The sequence below is a fragment of the Mixophyes fleayi genome, chromosome 2, assembly GCF_038048845.1.
Source record: "Mixophyes fleayi isolate aMixFle1 chromosome 2, aMixFle1.hap1, whole genome shotgun sequence".
Lineage (NCBI taxonomy): Eukaryota > Metazoa > Chordata > Amphibia > Anura > Limnodynastidae > Mixophyes > Mixophyes fleayi.
In genome coordinates, this window is record NC_134403.1 from 335,729,098 (window position 1) to 335,754,027 (window position 24,930).

At 40.8% G+C, this 24,930-nt stretch overlaps 1 protein-coding gene across 1 annotated transcript in view; it reads left to right on the plus strand.

Moving 5' to 3' along the window:
- Window positions 1-13,490, plus strand: part of VEGFD (vascular endothelial growth factor D) — a 47,073-nt gene extending 33,583 nt beyond the window's left edge. The window contains exons 4-7 of the mRNA XM_075196981.1: window positions 1,249-1,394; window positions 7,281-7,384; window positions 8,709-8,883; window positions 9,950-13,490. Of these exons, the coding sequence (XP_075053082.1) occupies window positions 1,249-1,394; window positions 7,281-7,384; window positions 8,709-8,883; window positions 9,950-10,070 (546 nt within the window). The 3' untranslated portion in view covers window positions 10,071-13,490. The remainder of the gene's footprint in view (window positions 1-1,248; window positions 1,395-7,280; window positions 7,385-8,708; window positions 8,884-9,949) is intronic.
- Window positions 13,491-24,930: the final 11,440 nt, after the last annotated feature.

The following is a 24,930-nucleotide window of genomic DNA, read 5'->3' on the forward strand; positions in this document are numbered from 1 at the left end:
TGCGCATGGGTCATTGAGGAACAACATTTTTCTTAGCATTGTTTCCACCATTGCAAACACAGATGAAAAGACCATGTTGAATATATCTACTTTTTCTTTCTTTCCTCCAATTTATTGACTCAATATATTAGTGGCCCAATGCTATTAGCTTTTAATATTTTGCTATTTATATATTTGAAAAACCTTTTTGGGGATAGACTTGCTTTCTTTAGCAATTCATTTTTCAGTCCCTGTCTTTTTCAGCCTGATTTCTGTTTAAATATTTTGTTACATTTCTTAGATTTAAACTACCAGCAAAGGAGGGACTGGAGCTTTGTAGCTTCGCACCACCTCAGAGCCAACACTTGCTCCTTGCAGCAATTTTTACATGGGCTTTGTGGTTAGAATCACAGTTTCAGATGACAATCAGGGCTGTTTGACATTTTGTAGGGATGTGGGCGGGAGGACCATCGCTCTATCAGTCACTCATCTTTGCACGTTGTTTAATATATGTAGACGATAATGTTGGTTTAGGTTATTGTTTATGTGTAATTGTTCCCATTTCATTTTTTTCCATTATATTGTAGTAGTGATTTACAGCACAATTATTTTTCAATTTTTTTCTGCTTCCTGCAACACGATGCTAGTAAAACTTCTATCAAACACCAGTGGGTGTGAGCGTATGCATTTTTATTAAAACACAAATCAATAGTTACCATGTTAAGATCACTATTTTTTAACTGTCCACTTACCTATACATTTGATACAATATATGTTTTATTACATAACACAGAATGGAATTTGTTAATCGATATGATGGCTACGGAAAGAAGCATGTGTAACATGTTCACAGCATCTTAGGACTATGCCCTATGTATATTAAATATTGTGTGCTTGCCATTATATGTGTTCTTATATTGATATTGGGTGGGGATAAATGCATCCTAAGCAGTGGTCGAAGTGGAAATTTAGAAGTGGCAGTATGAAAAATGTAATGGGACAGTAAGTGAATGGAATGTAATAATGTTACAATGAAGAGGTAGGAGAAGTGGCGGTATGACATACCACCATATACCGCCACACTTCCACCACTGATCCTACGCATAGATTCTATAACTGACATGGAATAAAAGCAACAAAGAGCCATTAGATAGGTGATGCATTTATCAATACATTCAACTATACACAACAAGCAAAATGAAACAAATTAAATGATGTCAAGTAAAGCTATATTATTATAAGAGATAACTAATCAATTTATTTTATCAGGTCTTTCAAATTTCCGTGCCTCTGACACAAGCACCAGAACCTGTAACTATCAAAGTTGCCAATCATACAAGCTGCAAATGTTCACCGGTTGGTCCTCGTCATCCATCTACCATCATACGTAGATCAGTTCTCTATCCAGAATATGGGTAACTATTCCCTCCTTCCTTCCACTGTTGCCTGTTTCTCTACACTCGAAGGGGCTCAAATCCTGACTATTAACACTGCATAAAAATTCCTTATCAAGCTTATTTACAAGAGTGGCTGTCTCAGTGTCTGGCATTAATTATCTGTGTTGTGCAGAACATTTATTTTGAGAGCTGATATAACGGTGCCATTATATTTTCCACATAAATAGCATTCTTCTAGATTAGGTCTTTTATGTGTTTCTAAAGTGAAGTGAAGAAATGTTATCATGTACCAGACTGAACATGTTCTTTTTCCTTTCTATGACTTTGCATTCTCCTTAAGATACTTTTTCTGCAGAATGCGCGGGAGACAGGAGAAAAAATGTGGCACACAAAGACTTTGTTGAGACCTGGTTTTTATGTCATTATCTCCCGTGAATGCCCCAAATATATCTGCAAACATTATTTTTAATTATGTTTCATATATCTCAGTGTATTACGTCATGCTATGTTTTTCAAACCTATACATTGTTCTCTTTTATTGCAAAGTCACTAAGTCCACCATCTGCAAGCCCGCCTTGTATATTTAAGAGACATTCCAGTGAACTGATGAACTAGGATCACTAAATAACTACGGGCCTGATTCATTAAGGAAAGTTAAGTAAAAAAAAATTGAGTAAGTAGTCTCCTGGACAAAACCATGTTACAATGCATGGGTGCAAATTAGTTTTCTGTTTTGCACATACGTTAAATACTGTCTGTTTTTTCATGTAGCACACACATACTTGATAGCTTATTTGTACACTGAAATTTAAAGTTTACATTTTTGTGCTACATGAAAAAACAGTCAGTATTTAATGTATGTGCAAAATAGAAAACTAATTTGCACCCCTTGCATTGTACCATGGTTTTGTCCAGGAGACTATTTATTTCAATTTTTTTACTTAACTTTTCTTAATGAATCAGGCCCTACGAGATTATAATTCTTGAGTGAAATGCATCATTCCCCTAAATTTAATAACATATTATGTATATATGTATGCATTAGGGCATACAGGTCTATAATACATTATTTGTTCTTATATTCTTATATGGGCAGCACGGTGGCTAAGTGGTTAGCACTTCTGCCTCACAGCACTGGGGTCATGAGTTCAATTCCCGACCATGGCCTTATCTGTTTGGAGTTTGTATGTTCTCCCTGTGTTTGCGTGGGTTTCCTCCGGGTGCTCCGGTTTCCTCCCACACTCCAAAAACATACTGGTAGGTTAATTGGCTGCTATAAAAATTGACCCTAGTCTCTGTGTGTGTGTGTGTGTGTGTGTCTGTGTATGTTAGGGAATTTAGACTGTAAGCTCCAATGGGGCAGTGACTGAAGTGAATGAGTTCTCTGTACAGCGCTGCGGAATCAGTGGCGCTATATAAATAGTGATGATGATGATGATGATATTCAGAAAAACCCTTTATAGCATTTTGGTGAGCAGTAACACCATACTTACCAACTTTCTTTAGCTCTTTTCCGGGAGCCTGCCAGTGGAGGTGGGCGTGAGGGGGGCGGGGTGTCAAAAATCGCGTCATTTTGGGTCCGCCCCTGTGACATCATGACGCATTTCACAGTAAGGGGCGGGGCCAAATGCCGCGATTCACCGGGAATCGCAGCATTTGGGAACTATTTCTGCCCACTTCACTAGGAAGTGGGGCACTTCCTAGTGAAGTGGGCAGAATTCGAGAGATTGCCACACTCACCCGGGAGTCCGGGAGACTCTCGCAAAATGCGGGAGTCTCCCGGACATTCCGGGAGAGTTGGCAAGTATGAGTAACAAGTTACTAAATCTGTCTAAGTATCCTTCTTAGCCACCAATATATGTCACACCAGTGTCCTGTGTTTTTATGTGTATATGAACATATTCATTCTAGCAACGTTAAAGGATACGTTCACACCTGCCAAAATACCTGAAATGAAAATTGGGGCAACCTTTTAGCCAGATAATAACAATAGACTAGTGCACTCAGTTCTAAGAGGTGCAGGGCATGATTCATGATGGCACGCAAAAATAATATATTGGGCCTGAGTCATTAAGTCGGGCAAAGAATAAAAAAGGAATAACTTTGCACCTGGGCAAAACCATGTTGCATTAGAGGGGGATGTCAATTTAAAATGTGATGGCAGATTTATAGTTGGGTTAGGGCGTGCCCTAGTTCAGCTTTAAATTTCAGTGTAAAAATATGAAAAAACAGACAGTAATTTCCTTATGTGTAAAACTAATTTGCACCCCTTGCATTGTAACATGGTTTGTCCCAGAGAACATTTACTCTTTTTTGTGCCTTACTTTATTTAATGACTCAGGCCCGTTGTGCGTTTTTGTAAGAACGCACATAAATCGGGCATATGCATGTCCGTATTCAACAAGGAGGAATGTAAAGATAGGTTTCTTGATAAATATGAGTCTAGGGCCGCTCTGCTCTAACAAACAATACACTGCAGGATACATTCAATACATGTGTGAAACATAAGGTCCCAAAAGAACACTCAGAGAAAAAAACTATTCAGTTAATGTCATCTGCTAATAATATAATAATTAATGACAAAACATTAAAAAATAAAAAATAAATGTTTTTTTCTATCCCCCATACCCCATAAAATACATTAATGTCTACTGTACAAAAGATGCATTTTTACAGTTGCTTCTGATTGTATACACAGCCATCATCACTAGTAATCGGCACTTACACCAGACCTGTAGCTGGTGCAAGTGATACGACAGAAAAACACGCAGCTTTGATGCTTGAATCAGACACTGCTGTGTGCGCTCGAGCTTGGCGCGCCTTTACTGTACATTGACTACGTGCATATACCCATTCCTCTGCCCATTACGTCCTTAAAATGGTAGGCTTTAATAAGGGCCTAGCCGCTCAAAGATGAATTGGACGTTGCTGCGTTCTCTAATGCATAGTGATTTCGCGCAAAATACAGCATGTATCAGCAATTACGTACCTTAATGAATCACAACCACAATGAGTGCCAGTCAAACCTACTTGCAAATAATATAAAAGGCACCAAAGCAAAAACATCATCACGCTGCAACTTTGCACCAAAACGTGACACAAAACTTTATACACAAGATTAGTAAAATACTGAACATACATTCATAATTTGAAAAATATAATTCCGCTCACAGTCTATTAAAAATTGTGCATTGAAATCTTCAACATGTTGTCAAAATTGACCAAAATATGACAGAGCCATGCGTGTCTAATGCAAAGTCTTACACAATAAGCAAGAATGTCTGACATACAAGCAGGGATATTACTGTCTGCATTCCTAAACACATGTGTTTTGTACCGTGAATCACCAAGGGGTCTGTTTTCCTCTCTCAGAGCAAGGGTTTTATGAGGTAAATATGATTTAAATCAATATGCAGAATAGGTAAAATGGTTCTGCGTAACGACATGAAGTTATCACCATCTCAGGGGTATTAAAGGGCTCACCGTGTATGTTTTGTAAAGCTTACATCAACCTTATAATTCTAAACCTTTGCATGCAAATAAACACACGGAAACTTGTATAAGTTATTAAAAATTGCCAGAACTTTTATTATGATTTTAATTTTAACTAGACCTATGGTGGCGAAGAAAGGGTACTGCGAAACAACTCTTAAGCTGACAAACACTATCACGAGTGGACTGGCGCAAACCGCCGTACGTCCACCACCACGGGGAACAAATCCCAACATAACTTTTGCGCTGAGTTGGCGTCAGAGTGACTGCCCCTTTTAAAACTCACTCTGCCCTCCCTCACCGAGCCGGACAGGGACCCTCCTCACCGAAGGGCCAAAAGGGAGTTACTGGTGCCTCAATGGGGGGCAGTGACCTACGACAACTACCAGTGCGCCCACAAATCAGCCGCTGAACGCAGTGCCTTCCTACCGCAACATAACCGGACATACCATACCAAAGGAGTGGGTGGGTGGGATCTCATGCTGTAGAATGAGGCAGAACAGGAAGTGTAGACTCCTATATCAATCAAGGTCCCTCCCACTGGATTACACATTGGTCGGGCCAACCCATGTTAACCCCTTCAGGTAAGTGTTCAGTTTACTACAAACCCTGTCGCCCTTTAAGTGCATTCGTCCTATTCAGCCTCATTTGTCATTTCACATTGTTTACATTTTGTCCTTTGGCATGCCAATACGTTAAAGCAATAGTATTGCTATGATATGTGCAGGCTTCAGTAGTGGGGACAGAGGAATAAATACAAATAGTTCACTGAATTCTGTTTCCTATTAAGTTATTCTGCTTCACTCTGATCTCCTGCGATGTAAAATTGTACATGCCAAATAATGAATTACCTCTGGGTGAACAAACTGAAAGCAGGAGGTATGATGGCTAAAATTAGAATAAAAAATGTACCTTAATAGCATATACAAAAATGCAATAATATATTTAATTTGCAGTATGCAGCAAAATGGGAAAAATACCTAATGAGACAAACGTCTGGTAATAATTAGACCGACAACCATTCCCCATGAACATAAACAACATGAATTAATGGATATTTGTTAGGAAGAGGCTTTAACTGGCAAATATTATATTATATTCATTATATTTATGGTAAATATTATGAAAGTAATACAATATAAACAAAATGTGGTACTCTGGAGAATGTAAGCCTGATATTGTAAATTGATGTAACTAAAATATGAAATATGTTGTCATTTTTGCCCCATATCAGATCAGGCATTGACAGGGGCGGGCTGACCCGGGGGGCAGGAGGGCATCGGTCCCCCGGGCCGCTCAGTTTATGCATTGTTAGGGCCGGCCGCCCAGATCCCCCTCCCCCCGGCTGCACTATAACCAGATTATTTTACCGGCGGCCGTCATGTGACACGGCCGCCGGTAAAAATGTCATGTGACGCGCCCGCCTCAGCGCACAGGCGGGCGCGTCACATGACACGCGATGCGGCCGCGTCATTGATGACGCGGCGCGCATCACGTGTCATGTGACGCGGCAGTCGTTGCGCCCCCCGCCCCCCGGGCTGCATCTTGCCAGCCCGCGCCTGGGCATTGATTAGGGCACATATCCATTAAAATGACTTTTTAGGGCTCTTTCTGTTAGGTGGTACTTGTACATTTTTGAAAGTGCTTAATCGCGTCACAGTTTTTAAACAGAAGATTGATATGTGTAAAAAGTTGTGAAAATGCTTCAGATTACGGATTTTCTCCCCTTTCAGTCAGCACCACAGTTTTAATTGTTGAATAGGGATTAATTGACCTAAGCATGAAGCATTTCAACAGTGCTTTACTTCCCTTCTATCCAGAACGTGACACAAGCAAGATCTACAAAACATACTGGAAGTGCTAATCCTAACAAGCCCATAGTCTAGTGCTACTTGTAATCTATATTCATGTGTCAAAATCCCATCCAGCAAATTACATAAAAAAAACAAACATTCTAATCCCTTTATACTATCAATAAGAACAAATAATAATAATTTAAGACACTTTCCCTCCTCTCCTTTGCATAGAATGCTCCTGGCAGAATTACCCCACGAGATACAAGTAGTATAAAAGCATAGCCTTATCTGTGTGGAGTTTGTATGTTCTCCCCGTGTTTGCGTGGTGTTTCCTCCGGGTGCTCCAGTTTCCTCCCGCACTCCAAAACATACTGGTAGGTTAATTGGCTGCTAAAAAATTGACCCTAGTCTGTGTCTGCGTGCGTGTGTGTGTGTGTTAGGGAATTTAGACTGTAAGCTCCAATGGGGCAGGGACTGATATAAATGAGTTCTCTGTACAGCGCTGCGGAATTAGTGGCGCTATATAAATAAATGATGATGATGATCAAGTAGTAGTTATCCATTAGCAAAGTCCAATAGTACAAAGTGTCATAATAACCTACATTTTGTTTTATAGCTGTTTTCAAGAAAATAGACATTGCCCTTCTGGTTGGAGATGGGACAGTAGCCTGTGTGAGTGTGTGCTCGAAAAGGATTCTTCGCTTAATAGAAGAAAGAAAGGTACTGTTTCTTTAAAGGCAAGAATGTCACCAGCTTAAAAGTCTAAATATAAGCTGACATTGAGATACAGTTTTCTTTCTGGTTGCCTCTTACAGTTTTGAGAATGTTGTTGTGACTACTAAGAATAATGAAGAGTCAAAATTGTGTCTATTGATCAATTTTTAATATAAATGTAACATTCTGACCATTTTGATATTTTGAATATGTATTGATTCATTTTTCTAAACATACAGTACATGATGGCAAGTTGTGTAAAAAAAACATATTATACATAAAATATTTTACGTTTTAAAGTGTTGACTTTTTTTTAAGTTTTATTCAAACATAATCCTCTTTATTAAGGAGCCAGCTCACCGCTATCAGATTGTAGGGGGCCCCACACGATACTTAATGTTACACTTACTGTGAGAAGGAGTAGCTGAGACTATTCAGTGCTGCAGGACTTCATTCATCCTAGACATTAATGCTGCTAGGACAGGGTGTCTATTAATAAAGCTAGCCATGGCCTCTGTCCAATCAGGTGGCACATTTAATATGCATATCTTATCCTATTTAGATAGGACGTGTGGCTATAGGGTTATATCTGCTACCTCTTTGCTGAATATTGTTCACATTGTTGGTGCTTGTCAACTTGGCCACTCCCCCAATTACATTATAACCAACCACAACTATGCCCACACTTATCCTGAGCCACTACGTTAGGCAGGGGCTGGCTGGGCTGGGGGGCAGTGGGGCATTTGCCCTCAGGCCGGTCTCGTAGTCGGCTACCTTGGGCTGAATCACTGAGCCACCAGCATATTCTTCCCTTTAAAATAGGCTGCTGATTCAAGTATTGCCCTCCAGACTAAAATTTGCCAGCCCTCCCTTGACGCTAGGCACATGCGATTATATAGTGAATAGTTTAACAGTAATATTGCGCAGGCCGCGTTACTTTTACCTGTAACGCAGCCTATTGAATTCCCTCCTGAGAGTTCTAAAGAAATTCTGGGGTAGAGTTGACAATTAATAGAACTGTGCTACACCGAGAGCTCTGCAAGCAGACTTAATGGCACCATCAAAGAGATTTTTTTTTATCCATTCCTCAATATTTACATTAGACAAATACAAAGAGAAAATATAATATAGGGGGATTATAGAATCAGCCCAGGTTACTGTAGTTGGAAAACAAGTGAAAAACCCAGAACCAGGCATTTTTATGTTGTGTAAAGGAGTTGGGTGGACAGGTATGAGAGAGGTGTTTTGTTATACAAAGTGACTTCTATGTATAGCTTTCTATATTGTTTCTGAAAATAAACATCAGAGGATATTGTTTGTTTTGGCTCAGAGTTGGCCTTATGTGGAGCACACATGGAGTTTGAAGATAGCTGTGAATGTGTCTGCAAGCTCAAATGCCCCAGGAACCAGGTTCTAAATACAGAGAACTGCACCTGTAATGAGTGCAGTGAGAGTATGGACAGCTGCTGCGAGAAAAGTCAAATATTTCACCCAGAAACCTGCAGGTGAGTGTAGTGTTTGATATATTCAAGACCTATCTTTGGATAACTATGTGAACTAAGTGATAGACTAATATTGTAGAAATAAAGGGGCTCAGTGCACTCTCCAGCTAATACCTCCCATTATACCATCAGGGTGTCCACCCATACATATTACATCAGCAGTGCCTCCCTGTCACATAGCAGAATAAGAATGATCCTCCACCAACTCTCGCTTCCACGCCACATGATTATAATTACACCTCCACGTAGAATCTCTGCTCCTAATTCTACAAACAGTTACTTTACTTTGTCATTTACAGTGTATTCTAGAACAGCCAATCTGAGTTTCTAAAGTTAAACAGAACTGACCTTTAAAAGGCTGTTCCGCCACAAATTCTGCAGCTCTGTACAGAGAACTCATTTACATCAGTCCCTGCCCCATTGGAGCTTACTGTCTAAATTCCCTAACACACACACACACACACACACACACACACAGATAGAGAGAGACTAAGGGCAATTTAATAGCAGCCAATTAACCTACCAGTATGTTTTTGGAGTATGGGAGGAAACCGGAGCACCCGACTAAACCCACGCAAACACGGGGAGAACATACAAACTCCATATAGAAAAGGCCATGGTCGGGAATCAAACTCATGACCTCAGTGCTGTGAGGCAGAAGTGATAACCACTGAGCCACCGTCCAGCACAGGTTGTTTAGCTATGGGGTTAGATAAGGATTAAAGAAACAGGCATTATTGGCTGATTATTAATTATTATTATTTCTTTCTTAGACCATGCAGCAACTGTGGTCTGAGCAGTGGAAACTGTCAATCACTTGCAGTTCACATGTGTATATCTGTAAGTGACTGAGAGTTATCTCTGCTCAGACTACAGATGCTTCTGATTCATTCATTTACCCTGGGAAGTGAATTTAGTAATTTGATTCACAAACAGTATTCACACATTTCATGCACATCATTAATCTACATGCGTAGTACGATTGTGACAAGAATGTTTAAATGGAAGGGTCACACTAAGATATGTAGGTTTGGCAACAACATTCTGAAATTTTCTCTCTCTTCCACAGTTGTAAGGATTACTGTCCATTCCGAGCCACATTATGCCCAGGTGGAAGAAGAGTGTGTGCAAAGCATTTTAACTGCACGAAAAGAGGACATTTTTCTTACAACAACAGAGAAAACCCATAAACAGAATTCATCAGAGTTCTAAGACTTTCCTAAGAAACATTTCCGGACTTTAAAATTAAAGAGCACATTTATGTAACTATTTAATTGTTTTCCTTTTTATGCCATTATTTGTCCATAAAGTGGACAATACATTTTTTGAAGCTTCAATATAAATATCAATCTAATGTTCAGTGTTGTAAAGGAGAAGGGTCCTGTATCTTAATCAACCATATTATGGATAGTCTATGAAATGTATGTTTAAAGCTTAGAATACACAGGCAAAGCCAGTTTCATAATTTCTACTAAATTGACCAAGCCTTGCTCAATTTGTCATCCCAAAACAATTGCAACAATTCGCATCTGATTGTGGGTTTTAATTGGCTAGTGCTGATTTTCCAGTGAGCCAATGGTTATATTCTGCATACTTGTGTGGTTGGTGACCTACAGCACTGGTCAGGCTCTACGTCATATGGTCTTGTCCCCAGTTTGGTCTTCCACATATGTAAATACATTGGATGCAAATCTGATCATATCTGTCAGTGTGGGAAGCTTAAGATAGATCTTCTGCATTTTATAGAATAAGATATCCCAACATAAAGTGAACAGCAGAATACCTTTACTAAATAATACAACAATATAACATAGGATTAGTGTGGAGCCATCTTATTGATAAAGTGTAATGGTTATCCACAACATGAAGTGAACCTACTGTTGTTTACAAGACTTAAAACTCATAAAAATGCAGATCATTGTCCACATTCTGTAAATGAGCCATCAAGAAGCCTATTACGTACTTATTTCCCTCCCCCTAACAAATCTCATTTGTAGAACTACATACAGATATTACAAAGTAATAAACATGAACAGCAAACATGTTTATTACAATGGTATAGAACACCTGTTTATTTTTTTTTACTCCTGTAATATTTCAGAACCATAAAGTTGGCCGTAGATGGGTTGATACTGCCGCTTGGCCCATGTGTCAAGATAGGTTTCCAAATTGGATAGATCTGGTTGTTGGCATTCATGACAATAACCTGAACCACACGGGGACCGATGTTTGAATCATTCTTGGGCTTTGTGCTGTGTTCACACACAGTGATAACAGGCCAATTTTCCAATATCAGTGCCGCTATCACTGTATATTTGGAGAACATTAGTACTAAAGATTTATGTTATTCAGTAAGGTGGCTCTTGCACCTTTTGTTGGCATAAATTAGTTTCCATATGGAGCTCAATATTGTGCTAACAATGTTTCAAATGGCAAAGAGGAAATTTTGTTTGCATTTACAGACATACATAAATACAGAACTCCTAACATCACAAACCACTTAAACACATAACAGAAACTATTATTGTAAGAACCAGCTTACTATACACAGCTCAAATACCACAAACCACTTAATCACAAAAACAGCTGGTATTTAACTTATGTGCAAAATAATGAACTAATTTACACCCCTTGCATTGCAACATGGTTTTGTCCAGAAAACGTAAGTAAGAAAACTTACTCAAATTCTTGCTTAAGTTCCTTAATGATTCAGGCCCCTAGTTATTAGGAGATCAAAAGAAAGGCATTGAATGGGTAAGTCATACCTCCCAAAAGTCCCAATTTATATGGGGCAGTTCCAATAATTGGAGCCCAGAGGCATGTGTCTTGTCGAAATTGGTGTAATGTGGAGTAGACATGGTTTATTAGGGGGCATGGTCTAATTCAGCCAAATGTTCCTACTGGGTGCGTTGTGGGATGATATTTTTGATTATATGGTATAAAAATGTTTTGGCTACAAAGGAAAAACTGCTACTTGGCTTCAAAGTGACTTGTACCAGATCACAAGTAGCCGACAGAGGGATTTAAACCAGACTTTCCAGCAGGCATATCAGTGTCATATGATCAGCACCAACTGAGCTGTAAAATATCCATAGGTGTAAGTGTGTTTCCTCTTCTACAGCCTTCGTAAATCTAGAACAGTAAGGAAAACGCTATAAAGTTGCTGTATACAGCACAGCAGAGTCCATTATCTCTAGCACTGAAAGAAGAAGCCTCAGCTAGCACTGTAAAAACAGAATTTCTCAAAGAAGGAACTGCCTTCCTGCTCCCTCCCTACCCCCTTTTTATACCTACTATTACTGCCTGGATAAATGATTATCAAGCCAGAGGCTATAAGAGGGACGTGGTTTATACCTTTTGAACCTCCACTCAAGGATCTCCCAGAGGGGTTCATGTGTGGGGGAGGGCATAGGCAAACCGAGGGGGAGGGGTTTCTTAGTGCCTGGAAACCCCCCTTCAAGCCTGAGAGACAGTATAATTGAGGTGGACCCTGCCCCCGCTTCACACGGCTCTGCTTGAAAAGGGAGAGCTGCGTGCTCCTAACAGTAGTGCATGCAGCATTGCCCATGTATATTACGGGGATAGAAAGAGTTGAAGAGCAGCCAAGCACTGTCTAAAATTAAAGTCACTCCCCCAGCATGCCTGTCACGCCCACTAGCGGCGTGGTGTGGAAACCTCTCTCTACAAATCCTGCGTTTGCCCCTAGAGGGAGTCATGACAATACGATTTGTGCCATTACCTCCCCGCCCCCTCTGTGCAACAGCGTGATTTGCGTCATCACACAGACTGGGGGGAGGCCATGATGCATCAAATCACGGCAATCAAGGCCCCTCCCGCTTCAGAACAAAGTGCAGCGGGATTCGGGGGGATGACCTACTCTGTCAGGAGGACTCCCTAAAATTCATGAGTCTCTGGACATTTCGGAAGAGCAGGCAAGTACTCCATAGCATGGCTGGCTATAGCTTGTTATGTCTTTCTATGAGCCATTTCTATTGCTATTATATTTTTGTGCATTCCGCAAATGAGCTGTTTTTGCATTTTCTTTTCTCCTGTACTAAGTCATTTATTTATATCATGTTACAGACTTATTTCTGTTGCTGAGCTACAAAGCTGCTCCCTGGATACAACAGTTGAGAGCACAATATAGCTCAAGGTAATAAAAATAGACAACTCTGGTTTTAGAAATGTAATGCTCAAAAGTACAGCAGAAAGAACAAGAAAGCAATGTAATCGCTAAAAATTTCACAAGGACACAAACATGACAACAAATTAAAGTAATTTAAAAAATGAAAACTTAAATGTGAACATTAATAAGTAAATATTTATATTCAATGATGGGGGTTGTTGTTGGTTGTGACTTATCATTGTGTCGAAAATACCACCATTCCACTTTAGTTTGTTTTTTCTTAATTATCTTAATGTTTTATGTTAAGTTAGTAATGTGGTTTACCTGCAAAGTGCTTCCGTTGTTTGCAAACCTCTGACACCAATATCACTGTAACTAGCGAGGCCCAAATGTGCTGAAATGAAAAATATATATGTAACTATTTTTTTATATCCCCAGTGGCTGAGAATATGGCACCAGCAAATAAAGACACATTTAAAATATACCTTTGCATGTTGTATTATTTATTTTATACTTCTCTTTAGACACATTGCTAAGGAAAGGGATTTGTGTTTCTATTTATGATTGTAGTATAGAGTTGTGCCCTGTAATCAATGGTATACAATAAAATGTTTATTTTTCACTATAGTCTTGTACAGCACCAGAGCAGGATGTCAAAAGTATGTCAACTTGTTTGTTATGTTTGGTGTAGAAAAACCACTCAGTGTAATAAATAAAATGTACGTTGTGCAACATGAAATAATGTGGTTGTTTGGCTGGGTGAACAATATAAAATCAATATTTTTTTTGTTAAGAGCTCGGTGAAACTCATACAAATACCTAGAGGTGTTATCATGGACTGACTTATAGCAGTCAGAGGCATATGTTGACAATATTTGTCAATTGGCTGCTCATTATGGCCAAAGTAAAGCTCAACCTCTGCTCATTTAAATTCCTTGTATATATACTGTATACATTAACACGTGTACATATAACGGTTATACAGACATTTGCATTTATAGTTATACAGCCTATATAATATTTGTGTAGTCTTGTTATAACTTGACGGAGCTGTCATGTAAAGCAAGAAATTATACTATCATCATCATTTATTTATATAGCGCCACTGATTCCGCAGCGCTGTACAGAGAACTCACTCACATCAATCCCTGCCCCATTGGAGCTTACAGTCTAAATTCCCTAACATACACATAGACAGAGACTAGGGTCAATTTTGATAGCAGCCAATTAACCTACAAGTATGTTTTTGGAGTGTGGGAGGAAACCTGAGCACCCGGAGGAAACCCACGCAAACACGGGGAGAACATACAAACTCCTCACAGATAAGGCCATAGTCGGGAATTGAACTCATGACCCCAGCGCTGTGAGGCAAAAGTGCTAACCACTAAGCCACCGTGTTGCCCATACCAGCAATGTTTTCTATCACTCTTTACAGCGGTGGTAATCGTATTAACGATGACGATAAATCCAACACGCATGACACCTACAAAAAAAAACGATTGCAGAAAAAAACGAATACAATATACACAGACTTACCTGAACACCGAAGCTCCAGATTTCCGTTGGTTACCCGCATGCTGACCGGCAGTCAATTCTGACCCAAACTCTCTCTCAAATTACCGCCCCATCTCTCAGTTCCCGTGCCCCTCCAAGCTTCTCGAGAGACTTTCCTACACTCGCCTCACACACTTTCTTACAGTAAGAAAGTGTGTGAGGCGACTGGATTCTCTTCAGTCAGGCTTTCGCTCTCAACACTCCACAGAGACTGCGCGGACCAAGGTTGTCAATGATTTGATCACAGCAAAAAATGAAGGCCATTACTCTCTTCTAATTCTCCTGGATCTCTCTGCTGCATTTGACATTGTTGACCACTCTCTCCTCATACAAACACTACAATCCCTAGGTCTTGAAGGCACTGTCCTATCCTGGTTCTCATCCTACCCATCTTATCGCTCTTTCAGTGTTAATTTCTCTGGATCCACCTCTGCTCTGCTTCCTTATTCAGTCGGAGTACCGCAAGGCTCAGTCCTAGGTCCTCTGCTATTCTCTATCTACACTTCTCTTGGAAAACTAATAAGCTCCTTTGGATCTCCGTATCATCTCTATGCGGATGATACACAAATCTATCTATCCTCTCCTGATCTCTCGACATCTGTGTTGTCTCGTACTACTGACTTTCTTTCTGCCATTTCATCTTGGATGTCTTCTCGCCAACTCAAACTCAATCTTTCAAAAACTGAATTAATAATATTCCCACCCAAAAACAGAAGCTTCCTGCCTGACATTTCTATTTCTGTTGATAACATGATCATAAATCCCACCCCGCAAGCTCGCTGCCTAGGTAATCCTTGGCTCACAACTATCATTTATTCCCCACATCGACTCTATTTCTAAATCATGTTACATACATCTAAAGAACATTTCCAGAATATGCACATATCTCACACAAGACACTGCAAAAACCTTAATTCATGCACTAATCATCTCCTGCATCGACTATTGTAATTCCCTTCTTACTGGTCTTCCCAAAGTCAGACTTGAACCCCAACAATCTATTTTGCACGCAGCGGCTAGATTGATTTTCCTCGCAAATCGTTCTTACTCGGCTGAGCCACTCTGTCAGTCTCTACATTGGTTGGCTGTATTTCAATGAATCCAATATAAAATTCTTCTACTAACATACAAGGCCGTCAACAAAATTGCACCAACATACATTTCCTCACTTGTCTCAAGATATCTCCCGACTCTACACCTCCGTTCTGCACAAGATCTGCGTTTCTCTTCCACTCTCATCACATCCTTCCATTCCCGGTTAAAGGACTTTTTTCGGGCTGCACAAACTTTGTGGAATTCCCTCCCTCGCATAGTAAGACTTTCCTCTAGTCTTCAAACCTTCAAGCGTTCTCTGAAAACCCACCTCTTCAGGCAAGCTAATGATATACCTCAACCACCATCTTAATCTCCCTAGGTTACACTGTTACCACCCTCTACACAGCTAACACAAGACAACAACCCTCTGACCAACATTGCTGTGTGACTGATCTCACAGCCCACTCAATACTTGCATTCTAGCTGGTCCAATGTGCAATATGATGTAGCACATGCCCTTGTGTTTCAAACTCCCATCGTCCCCTAGATTGTAAGCTTGCGAGCAGGGTTCTCTTACCTCCTTGTCTGTATGTATTACCCAGTATTGTTTTATTCATGTTTGTTCCCAATTGTAAAGTGCTACGGAATTTGCTGGTGCTATATAAATAAATGTTGATGATGATGATGATGATTCCGAAGACACAGCTCTCCGTCAGTTTGAGTTTGACATCAGTGCGTCTTACATCAATGTTAATTTAAAGTGGCAATGCCTGGACCCCGCAGGTTAAGTGTTGAAAACCTTAGGTGTCATGCCTGTCGGATTTATCGTCATCGTTAATACGTACCCAACCCTTTTACAGTTTCCACTCTTTCAATTCCGGAACCTATGTTGAATATTTTCGTGTCAAAAAAGACCAAAGTATTCTAGGAGTGAAACCTTTATTGGCTAACCAAAATACATTTTTATATTTGCTAGCTTTCAGAGCACAGAGGCTCCTTCATCAGGCAAGTTTAAAAATGAATGACTGAGAAAAGGGCACAACATATAAGAGATGTTACATCAAGCAATTTATACAGAGGGGGGGGGGGTAGGAATACATCATAAAGATAAGCTAAAATAATAAAACGGAGGTTTTCGTTACCGTTAAGGATGGAAGAGTTAAAGTCCTAAGAGTTCAGAGATCTGGAGTCACTCCGCTGTGGGGTGTGAAGTGTGTCCATGTAGTGGGTCATAAATCCAGGTGTTAGGTTGAGTCCTTGAGTCAATGACTGGAATGTTCTTATCATACAAATTTATTGATGTAACATCTCTTAAATGTTGTGCCCATTTCTCAGTCATTCATTTGTAAACTAGCCTGATGAAGGGGCCTCTGTGCTCTGAAAGCTAGCAAATATAAAAATTTCTTTTAGTTAGCCAATAAAGGTATCACACCTATAATACTTTTGAATTTTTTGACACAAAATTATTCAACGTCGCATAGATTTTTCTGGCTGACACGGTACTGCAATAAAATGTTTTTTTTATTTTGCTACACATTCTGATTTCCGGAACCTAAAATCCAAACAAGACTGCACTGAGTTTGCGCTGGCCCTGCGCAAGTCAACAGTGCATAGTTGGGGCCAATGTACTGGCAGCGCTGCACCCCCTTACTTTAGGGGCCCTTATCCACCACACTCCCTGCAGCTACGATAGTTCTGCCACTAATTTCCAGTTTACATACCTTAGTCTGCATCTGACTTTCCTCCAGTGCCTGATCAGCCAATAGGCTGACCAGGCTGCAGCCTGGGGCGCTGAAGCCAGGGGGGGACGCAGCGACGCCAAGATGTTTTTTTTTGTTTGTTTTTTTTCTAAATGTGGCAGCCGGATTCATCGGGACCGCCCCTGGTCTAAAGGAGCGGTCCCGACTGTCACTATCACATGGTACAGTGTGGCCGCAGGCGCTTCTTACTCTGGTCACGTGAGATCAGGACTTCCACATCTCACGTGACCAGAGTAAGAAGCGCCCGCGGCCACACTGACAGGCGGCTAGCAGCGATCGCTGCCAGACTGCCTGTCATACACAGCGCTGAAGAGAGGACTCCACAGCAGGTAAGTCCGTTCTAATGTCTCGGGGGGAGGGGCAGCAGATGGGCAGGTGAGCAGGATTAAGGTGGCAGGTGAGGTGGCTGGATAGGGGGGGGGGGGGGGGGCGCTACAGCTGAAATAGCCTAGGGCGGCTGGAACCCTTAATCGGGCCCTGCTTCCCTCACATGCTGTGTAAAACGTGATCATCACCTTCTTTTCTGATGTCATAGCTTTGTAGGTGTCCAATATGCTAAATTAAGTACCTGCCCAGCTGCTAAAATCCTGCTCTCCTATATACAAGATACAGTGTAAGTTGCTGCTTATTAGCAGAGAGCGTCAATGAGAAGGCACAAAAATAACTTCTGGCGCGCAGAGCTCACAAAAGCCTTCGGCATTTGCACAATGCTGACGTACAAATGACTTTAACACTTGGCCGAGGAGGACGAATAAACAGAAGAATAAATAGAAAACGGTAGATTTAGAATGGAATTACTTCCTTATGCAGCAATTGGGCTGCTCTATATTATTATGTTTAAGCATCCCCATAACAGGAACGCTTTAACCTAACTTACATATTTTTAATAGCAGCCAAGGGATGTCCTGTGTTTTTATAGTGGGGTAGTGAGGTAATTTGTTGTTTGTTTATTCCAGATGCACTCCAGTAGAAATAAATAGATGTCCAAATAAACAGGCAAAAGGCTAAAAAAACAAAGCGGCATCTTCCAAATGATGACTAGCTCTGAGAAGTATGCGCGGCATACAAAACAGTCTGTCAGTCTCTCACTTCACACATGTCAGGATGTATTTATGCAACAGATGACTATAAACTAAGGTGAAGTCTGTTGTGCAAAAACAAAAAAAAGTGTGTCTCATTGAAATAACCAATTCTGATAAATTTCCAAACATAAAAAAGAGATGACATTGGAAAATAAGGAATGAAATTAGACAACCCCAATGCGACACACACCCCAAGTCATCATCATCATCATCATTTAATTATATAGCGCCACTGATCTGACAGAGAACTCACTCACATCAGTCCCTGCCCCATTGGAGCTTACAGTCTAAATTCCCTAACATACACACACACACACACACACACACACACACACACAGACTAGGGTCAATTTTGATAGCAGCCAATTAACCTACTAGTATGCTTTTGGAGTGTGGGAATAAACCGGAGCACACGGAGGAAACCCATGCAAACACGGGGAGAACATACAAACTCCACACAGATAAGGCCATGGTGGGGAATTGAACTCATGACCCCAGCGCTGTGAGGCAGAAGTGCTAACTACTAAGCCTGCTTCACAAAACCACACCCAAAATGTACTCCTGTTACACCCCCACATTGGATGACCTATCCTTTTGGGGGAATGGGTTGATATGAAGCAACTTATATGCAATATGTAATTTCCTATTAAACATGTCACATTTTTAATATTAAAAAGGGATGTAGGGACGATTATGGGGGGTGTTTTGGAAACGCCTTATTGTTTCACAACTAAATCTCCAGTGCAGGAATTGTACATCTGGAAATCTCAGCAATGATGGAATTACAATGGAATAGCAAAAATGTAACATATTCAGAATATGTCTTAGCAGGCACAGTCTACGCAGGATGAATGAGTGGATGGGGAGTTAGAAAATGTAGACTTGTATTACTGTCATTATGGTATGACATAACAAATTACCAGTGAGGATAAATAAGTGTCTCTTCATTACTAGCAGCATGGACAGACAGACATAGCTCACATGATAAATATACAGAGCTGCTGCTTCCCGATAAAGTGGTTTACAAGTATTCTCCTGACATCAGTAGTCTGCCAAAATAAAATAGTCCTACATGTGGTTTAAAGCACTGTCAGCAGGAGGCAGGGTCAGTAATGTCTTAGATATTGTAGGCAGTTGGTGCAGCTATTTCTATACATTCAAGAAATACCGAATACATTCAATAGGTCTAAATTATGCTCCACAGCTTGTCTGATTCAAGTGAAATATACATTAGAAACAACACACACATACGGGTGCACAGCCAGTTTATTAGGTATTGTACAATTACCGCTGGTCAGTCTATGACAGCAACATATGTGTATTCATGCAGAGTCGGACTTAACTTGTGCCAAATTATGTTAAAAGCGAATTATATGATTTAATTGTATCTTACACAACGGGCTGTAAACCCAAAAAAAAAAATATATGTTTACTAAACTGCGGGTTTTGAAAAGTGGAGATGTTGTCTATAGCAACCAATCAGATTCTGTCATTTTGTAGAATGTACTAAATAAATGATAACTAGAATCTGGGGGTAAATGTATTAACCTCTGGTTTCTTGAAGTCCTGCGAGTTCGGCGTCTTCAGCGCTTAAATTTAAAGCGGCGCTGCCTTGTAAAGGGAAACTTCACTTTACAAGGCAGCACCGCTTTAAATTTAAGCGCTGAAGACGCCGAACTCGCGGGATTTCAAGAAACCGGAGGTTAATACATTTACCCCCTGATTGGTTGTTATAGGCAACATCTCCACTTTTTCAAACCCGCAGTTTAGTAAATATACCCCTAGGACTCTTTCCCCTCTTTATATGCAGCTACGCTCTAAGGTAACTTTGCCCCCAAATCTGTCCCCTTTCACTCATATTCTCTCAGTTATGATGTACTTTGGCCCCTTGTGGCAGCAGGTAATAGACCTAACCCCAAATTTGCCTGGGCATCCCGTGACCTCCTACTTTCTGTCCTGGGACCCTCCCACTCTCTCCCCACACACTTCTCCTCAGCTCATACCAGCTTTATGTTGCTAATCAACTTTTCCTCATGTGTCTCCTCTGGGTCCTAGTGCTGGGACCAAAAATTCAGTCACTAGGAGGTGTCACAAAACTCAGGGTATTGCTTACTGGTTTTTGCACTACTCACCAAAGAGGCGCGGAGTCTAACATGTCCCAGGTCTTCGCCAGGATCCCCCGCAAGGAAGTATGGTCTTAGCTGCGGGGAACACGCAGGTCGCGGTCCTCAGAGGGAGTAACCAGTGAAGCGATAGATGAAAACGGTGTCAGGCAGGCCGGGTCCAACCGAGAGATCAGGAGATGTCACAGGGGAAATCCAAAGTCGTAGTCAGGGTAGCCGGGTCAGTGTCAGGAGCGCAGGAGAGAATAGTCAATCAAGCCGAGGTCAATTCACAGGGAGCACAGAACAGGAGTAGTCAGGAACAAGCCGGATAATTCACAGGAAACCTGTGCCTAGCAACGGAACGCGTGACCGCCGACCCGGAAGTGCGCCCAGTTGCCTAGCAACCAGGCGCTCGGCAACAAAAGGAGGCGTCCGTCCCTGTGCGGCGGACATAGCACAGGGACGGCGTCTGACAGGAGGTGTGAATAACAATGCTAGAGGAGGCACAAATGTGCTGAAATGAAAAATATAGGCTCCTTTCTACAAAAACAGGTGCATTGCGACACAGAGTAGCTTGTGCACAGCTGGGGTGCACATTTTCACTGTCACAAATGGTCCATTGCATCTGTTTTTTCTCACTATACAGTCAAGTACATAAATACTGGGACATCGACACAATTCTCATATTTTGGGCTCTGTACACCACCACAATGGATTTGAAAGGAAACTAACAAGATGTGCTTTTAACTGCAGACTTTCAGCTTTAATTTGAGGGTATTGACATCCAAATCAGGTGAACAGTGTAGAAATTACAACGGTTTCTATATGTGCCTCCTACTTTTTAAGGGACCAAAAGTAATGGGACAATCGACTCAAAAGCTATTTCATGGACATGTGTGGGCTATTTCCTCGTTATTTCATCATCAATTAAGCAGGTAAAACGTCTGGAGTTGATTCTAGGTGTGACATTTGCATTTGTAATCTGTTGCTGTCGACTCTCAATATGAGATCCAAAGAGCTGACACTATCAGTGAAGCAAGCCATCATTTGGCTGAAAAATCAAAACAAACCCATCAGAGAGATAGCAAAAACATTAGGTGTGGCCAAATCAACTGTTTGGAACATTCTTAAAAAGAAAGAACGAGCCGGAGTGCTCAGCAACACCAAAAGACCACGGAAAACAACTGTGGTGGATGACAGAAGAATCTTTTCCCTGGTGAAGAAAAACCCCTTCACAACAGTTGGCCAAATCAAGAACAATCTCAAGGAGGTAGGTGTATATGTGTCAAAGTCAACAATCAAGAGAAGACTTCACAAGAGTGAATATAGAGGGTTCACCAAAAGATGTAAACCATTTGTGAGCCAAACAAACAGGAAGACTAGATTAGAGTTTGGCAAACAACTTCTAAAAAAGTCATTACAGTTCTGGAACAAAGATCAACTTGTACCAGAGTGATGGGAAGAGAAGAGTATGGAGAAGGAAAGGAACTGCTCATGATCCAAAACATACCACCTCATCAGTGAAGCATGGTGGTGGTAGTGTCATGGCGTGGGCATGTATGGCTGTCAATGGAACTGGTTCCTTTGTATTTACTGATGATGTGACTGCTGAAAAAAGCAGCAAGGTGAATTCTGAAGTGTTTCGGGCAATATTACCTGCTCATATTCAGTCAAATGCTTCAGAACTCATTGGACGGCACTTCACAGTGCAGATGGACAATGACCCGAAGCATACTGCAAAATCAACCAAAGAGTTTTTTTAAGGCTAACAAGTGGAATGTTATGCAATGGCCAAGTCAATCACCTGACCTGAATCCGATTGAACATACATTTCACTTGATGAAGACAAAACTGAAGAGAAAATGCCCCAAGAACAAGCAGGAACTGAAGACATTTGCAGTAGAGGCCTGGCAGAGCATCACCAGGGATGAAACCCAGCGTCTGGTGATATCTATGCGTTCCAGACTTAAGGCTGTAATTGACTGCAAAGGATTTGCAACAAAGTATTAAAAAGTGAAAGTTTGATGTAGGATTGTTTAGTTTGTCCCATTACTTTTGGTCCCTTAAAAAGTGGGAGGCACATATAGAAACTGTTGTAATTCTTACACTGTTCACCTGATTTGGATGTCAATACCCTCAAATTAAAGCTGAAAGTCTGCAGTTAAAGCACATCTTGTTAGTTTCAATTCAAATCCATTGTGGTGGTGTATAGAGCCCAAAATATGAGAATTGTGTCGATGCCCCAATATTTATGGACTTGACTGTATATGGATGTGATAGTTTCTATGCTCGATTGCAAAAAAATGGTCCCATATTAGAGATCTCTCCAAGGCTCAACCATGAACAAATAGTTTTATGATGATCAGCTTTAAATTATACATACCGTATTTGCCGGCGTATAAGACGACCCCCAACATTTCCACTCAAAATATGGAGTTTGTTATATACTCGCCGTATAAGACTACCCCCTCTTCCGCACACCTTCCACACACCAAATAAAACATAAAAGAACATCAGATTTGAATTCAACATGTTAATTTATATTCGAATGCCTATGACATGCAGGAAAACTGTCACAAGGCTGTATGTTATCAAACATGTACAGTAAACATAAAACAGTGCAAGTTTATTAAACGTAATTCACTAGTCAACGATAGAAGGAAGATAACAAATAGAGGGAGAGAGCAAGTGCACACTTACCCCTTGGCATAATCTTTAATGCTTTTTCATTTGATTTCCAGTCCCGAACCATCTTTTCTGTTACTCCATATTGTCTTGCAGCAGCACAATTATTATGTTCCATGGCAAAGTTTACAACTTTAAGTTTAAAACTTGCATCATATTTGTTTCTTTTTGCTGGTGCCATGATAGGGTTGATAGGGGTTTGACTGCTGGACATTTTCTATGCTGTATTGTACTGGACAATGGTGCAGTACTGTGGTTGGCTGTTGGCTGTATACAAAGCCTGATTGGATTGGTCCCTGCTCCCTGTCTGCCCTCCCTGTCAGCAGAACGGGCCGGTCACGCCAAAAAGGCTGGCACCCCTGTATCGCTGCTGATGCTCGCCGCAGCCACGCTGATGACCCGCCGCGGCCGCACTGGATACGCGCGATACTGGACCCGGTGTATAAGACGACCCCCCCACTTGGAGGCATGTTTTTCAGGACAAAAAAGTAGTCTTATACGCCATCAAATAGGGTACTTCAGAATTAGGGCCTAATACATTAAAGAACGTAAATGCCAATATGTGCCGTATTTTGCGTAAAATTGCACTGTGCGTGCTCAGAAAAGGACTATACGTCATTGAACGCGAGTACATCCAAATTATCTTTGAATGCAAAGGACACTTCCGACAGTCTACAATTTCATCGGTGCAACAGGAGAGGGAGGGGGTGTATGCCTGTAGTCAAAGTACAGCAAGGGGTGTGCCGAGGAAAAGTGCACACACCAGCGTTTGATTCAAGCATCGGGCATCTCTAAGGTACGTGGTTTTCAGTCGAATCATTTGCACCAGTTATAGGGCAGGTGGATGTGCCAAGTGATAGTGATGATAGACATGTATGCATGCCAGAACATGTATTTGCAATTAGGAGCAACTGTATATAATCATTTTATATACCGTATGCATTGAGAACATCTTGAAAATGTATTTGGTGGAAATTTAAAAAAAAAAATTCAATGTCTTTTTCTAAATGATTAAATTATTAAAAGGTGACGATCATTTTTTCAATACACTTTTCTGCTGAGAATTTATATTGCACATATATGTATTGTTTGCATCATTCAGTGTGTTGTGTCTGACTCAATATGGCAAGTGCTGTACATGCAGATGGTACCCTACACCCATATTCAACAAGAGACATTTCTTCAGATCCACTTGTCGTTGACTACGACTGTGCGTATGTCCGAATTACATGCGTTTTTGTGTGCATTGATGAAGCAGGTCCTCTGTGGTTACTGGTATGTCAAGTGTTTATGAAGCACAGAGGACATCTAGTGGCCAACCTGAAAACTGTTAAAGTAATGTAACGTAAGACTTTAAAGCTCTATGTACTAATAAACATTAAAACATAGTTCTCCGTTTTTGGAGCATAACAGCACCATATGTAATATTTGATTATTTACTACAATAGATGAGGTGTGGCTAGACTCACACAAATACATTTTAGAAATATGTTTAAATAAACCAATAGGACGGTCCATAGAGGCAGGCAACATCAACCAGTGGTCAGTGAAAGGACACCTACAATGCGGTGTTCAAAGCCACAAGAACCAGGAGTAGTGCGGATGTGTCATGCATCGATACCATGATGAGTCTTGATGACAAAATGCCTGGTACTGTCAAAGACGAATCTTATGAGACTACTGACAAGACTGCCAGGTTGTGG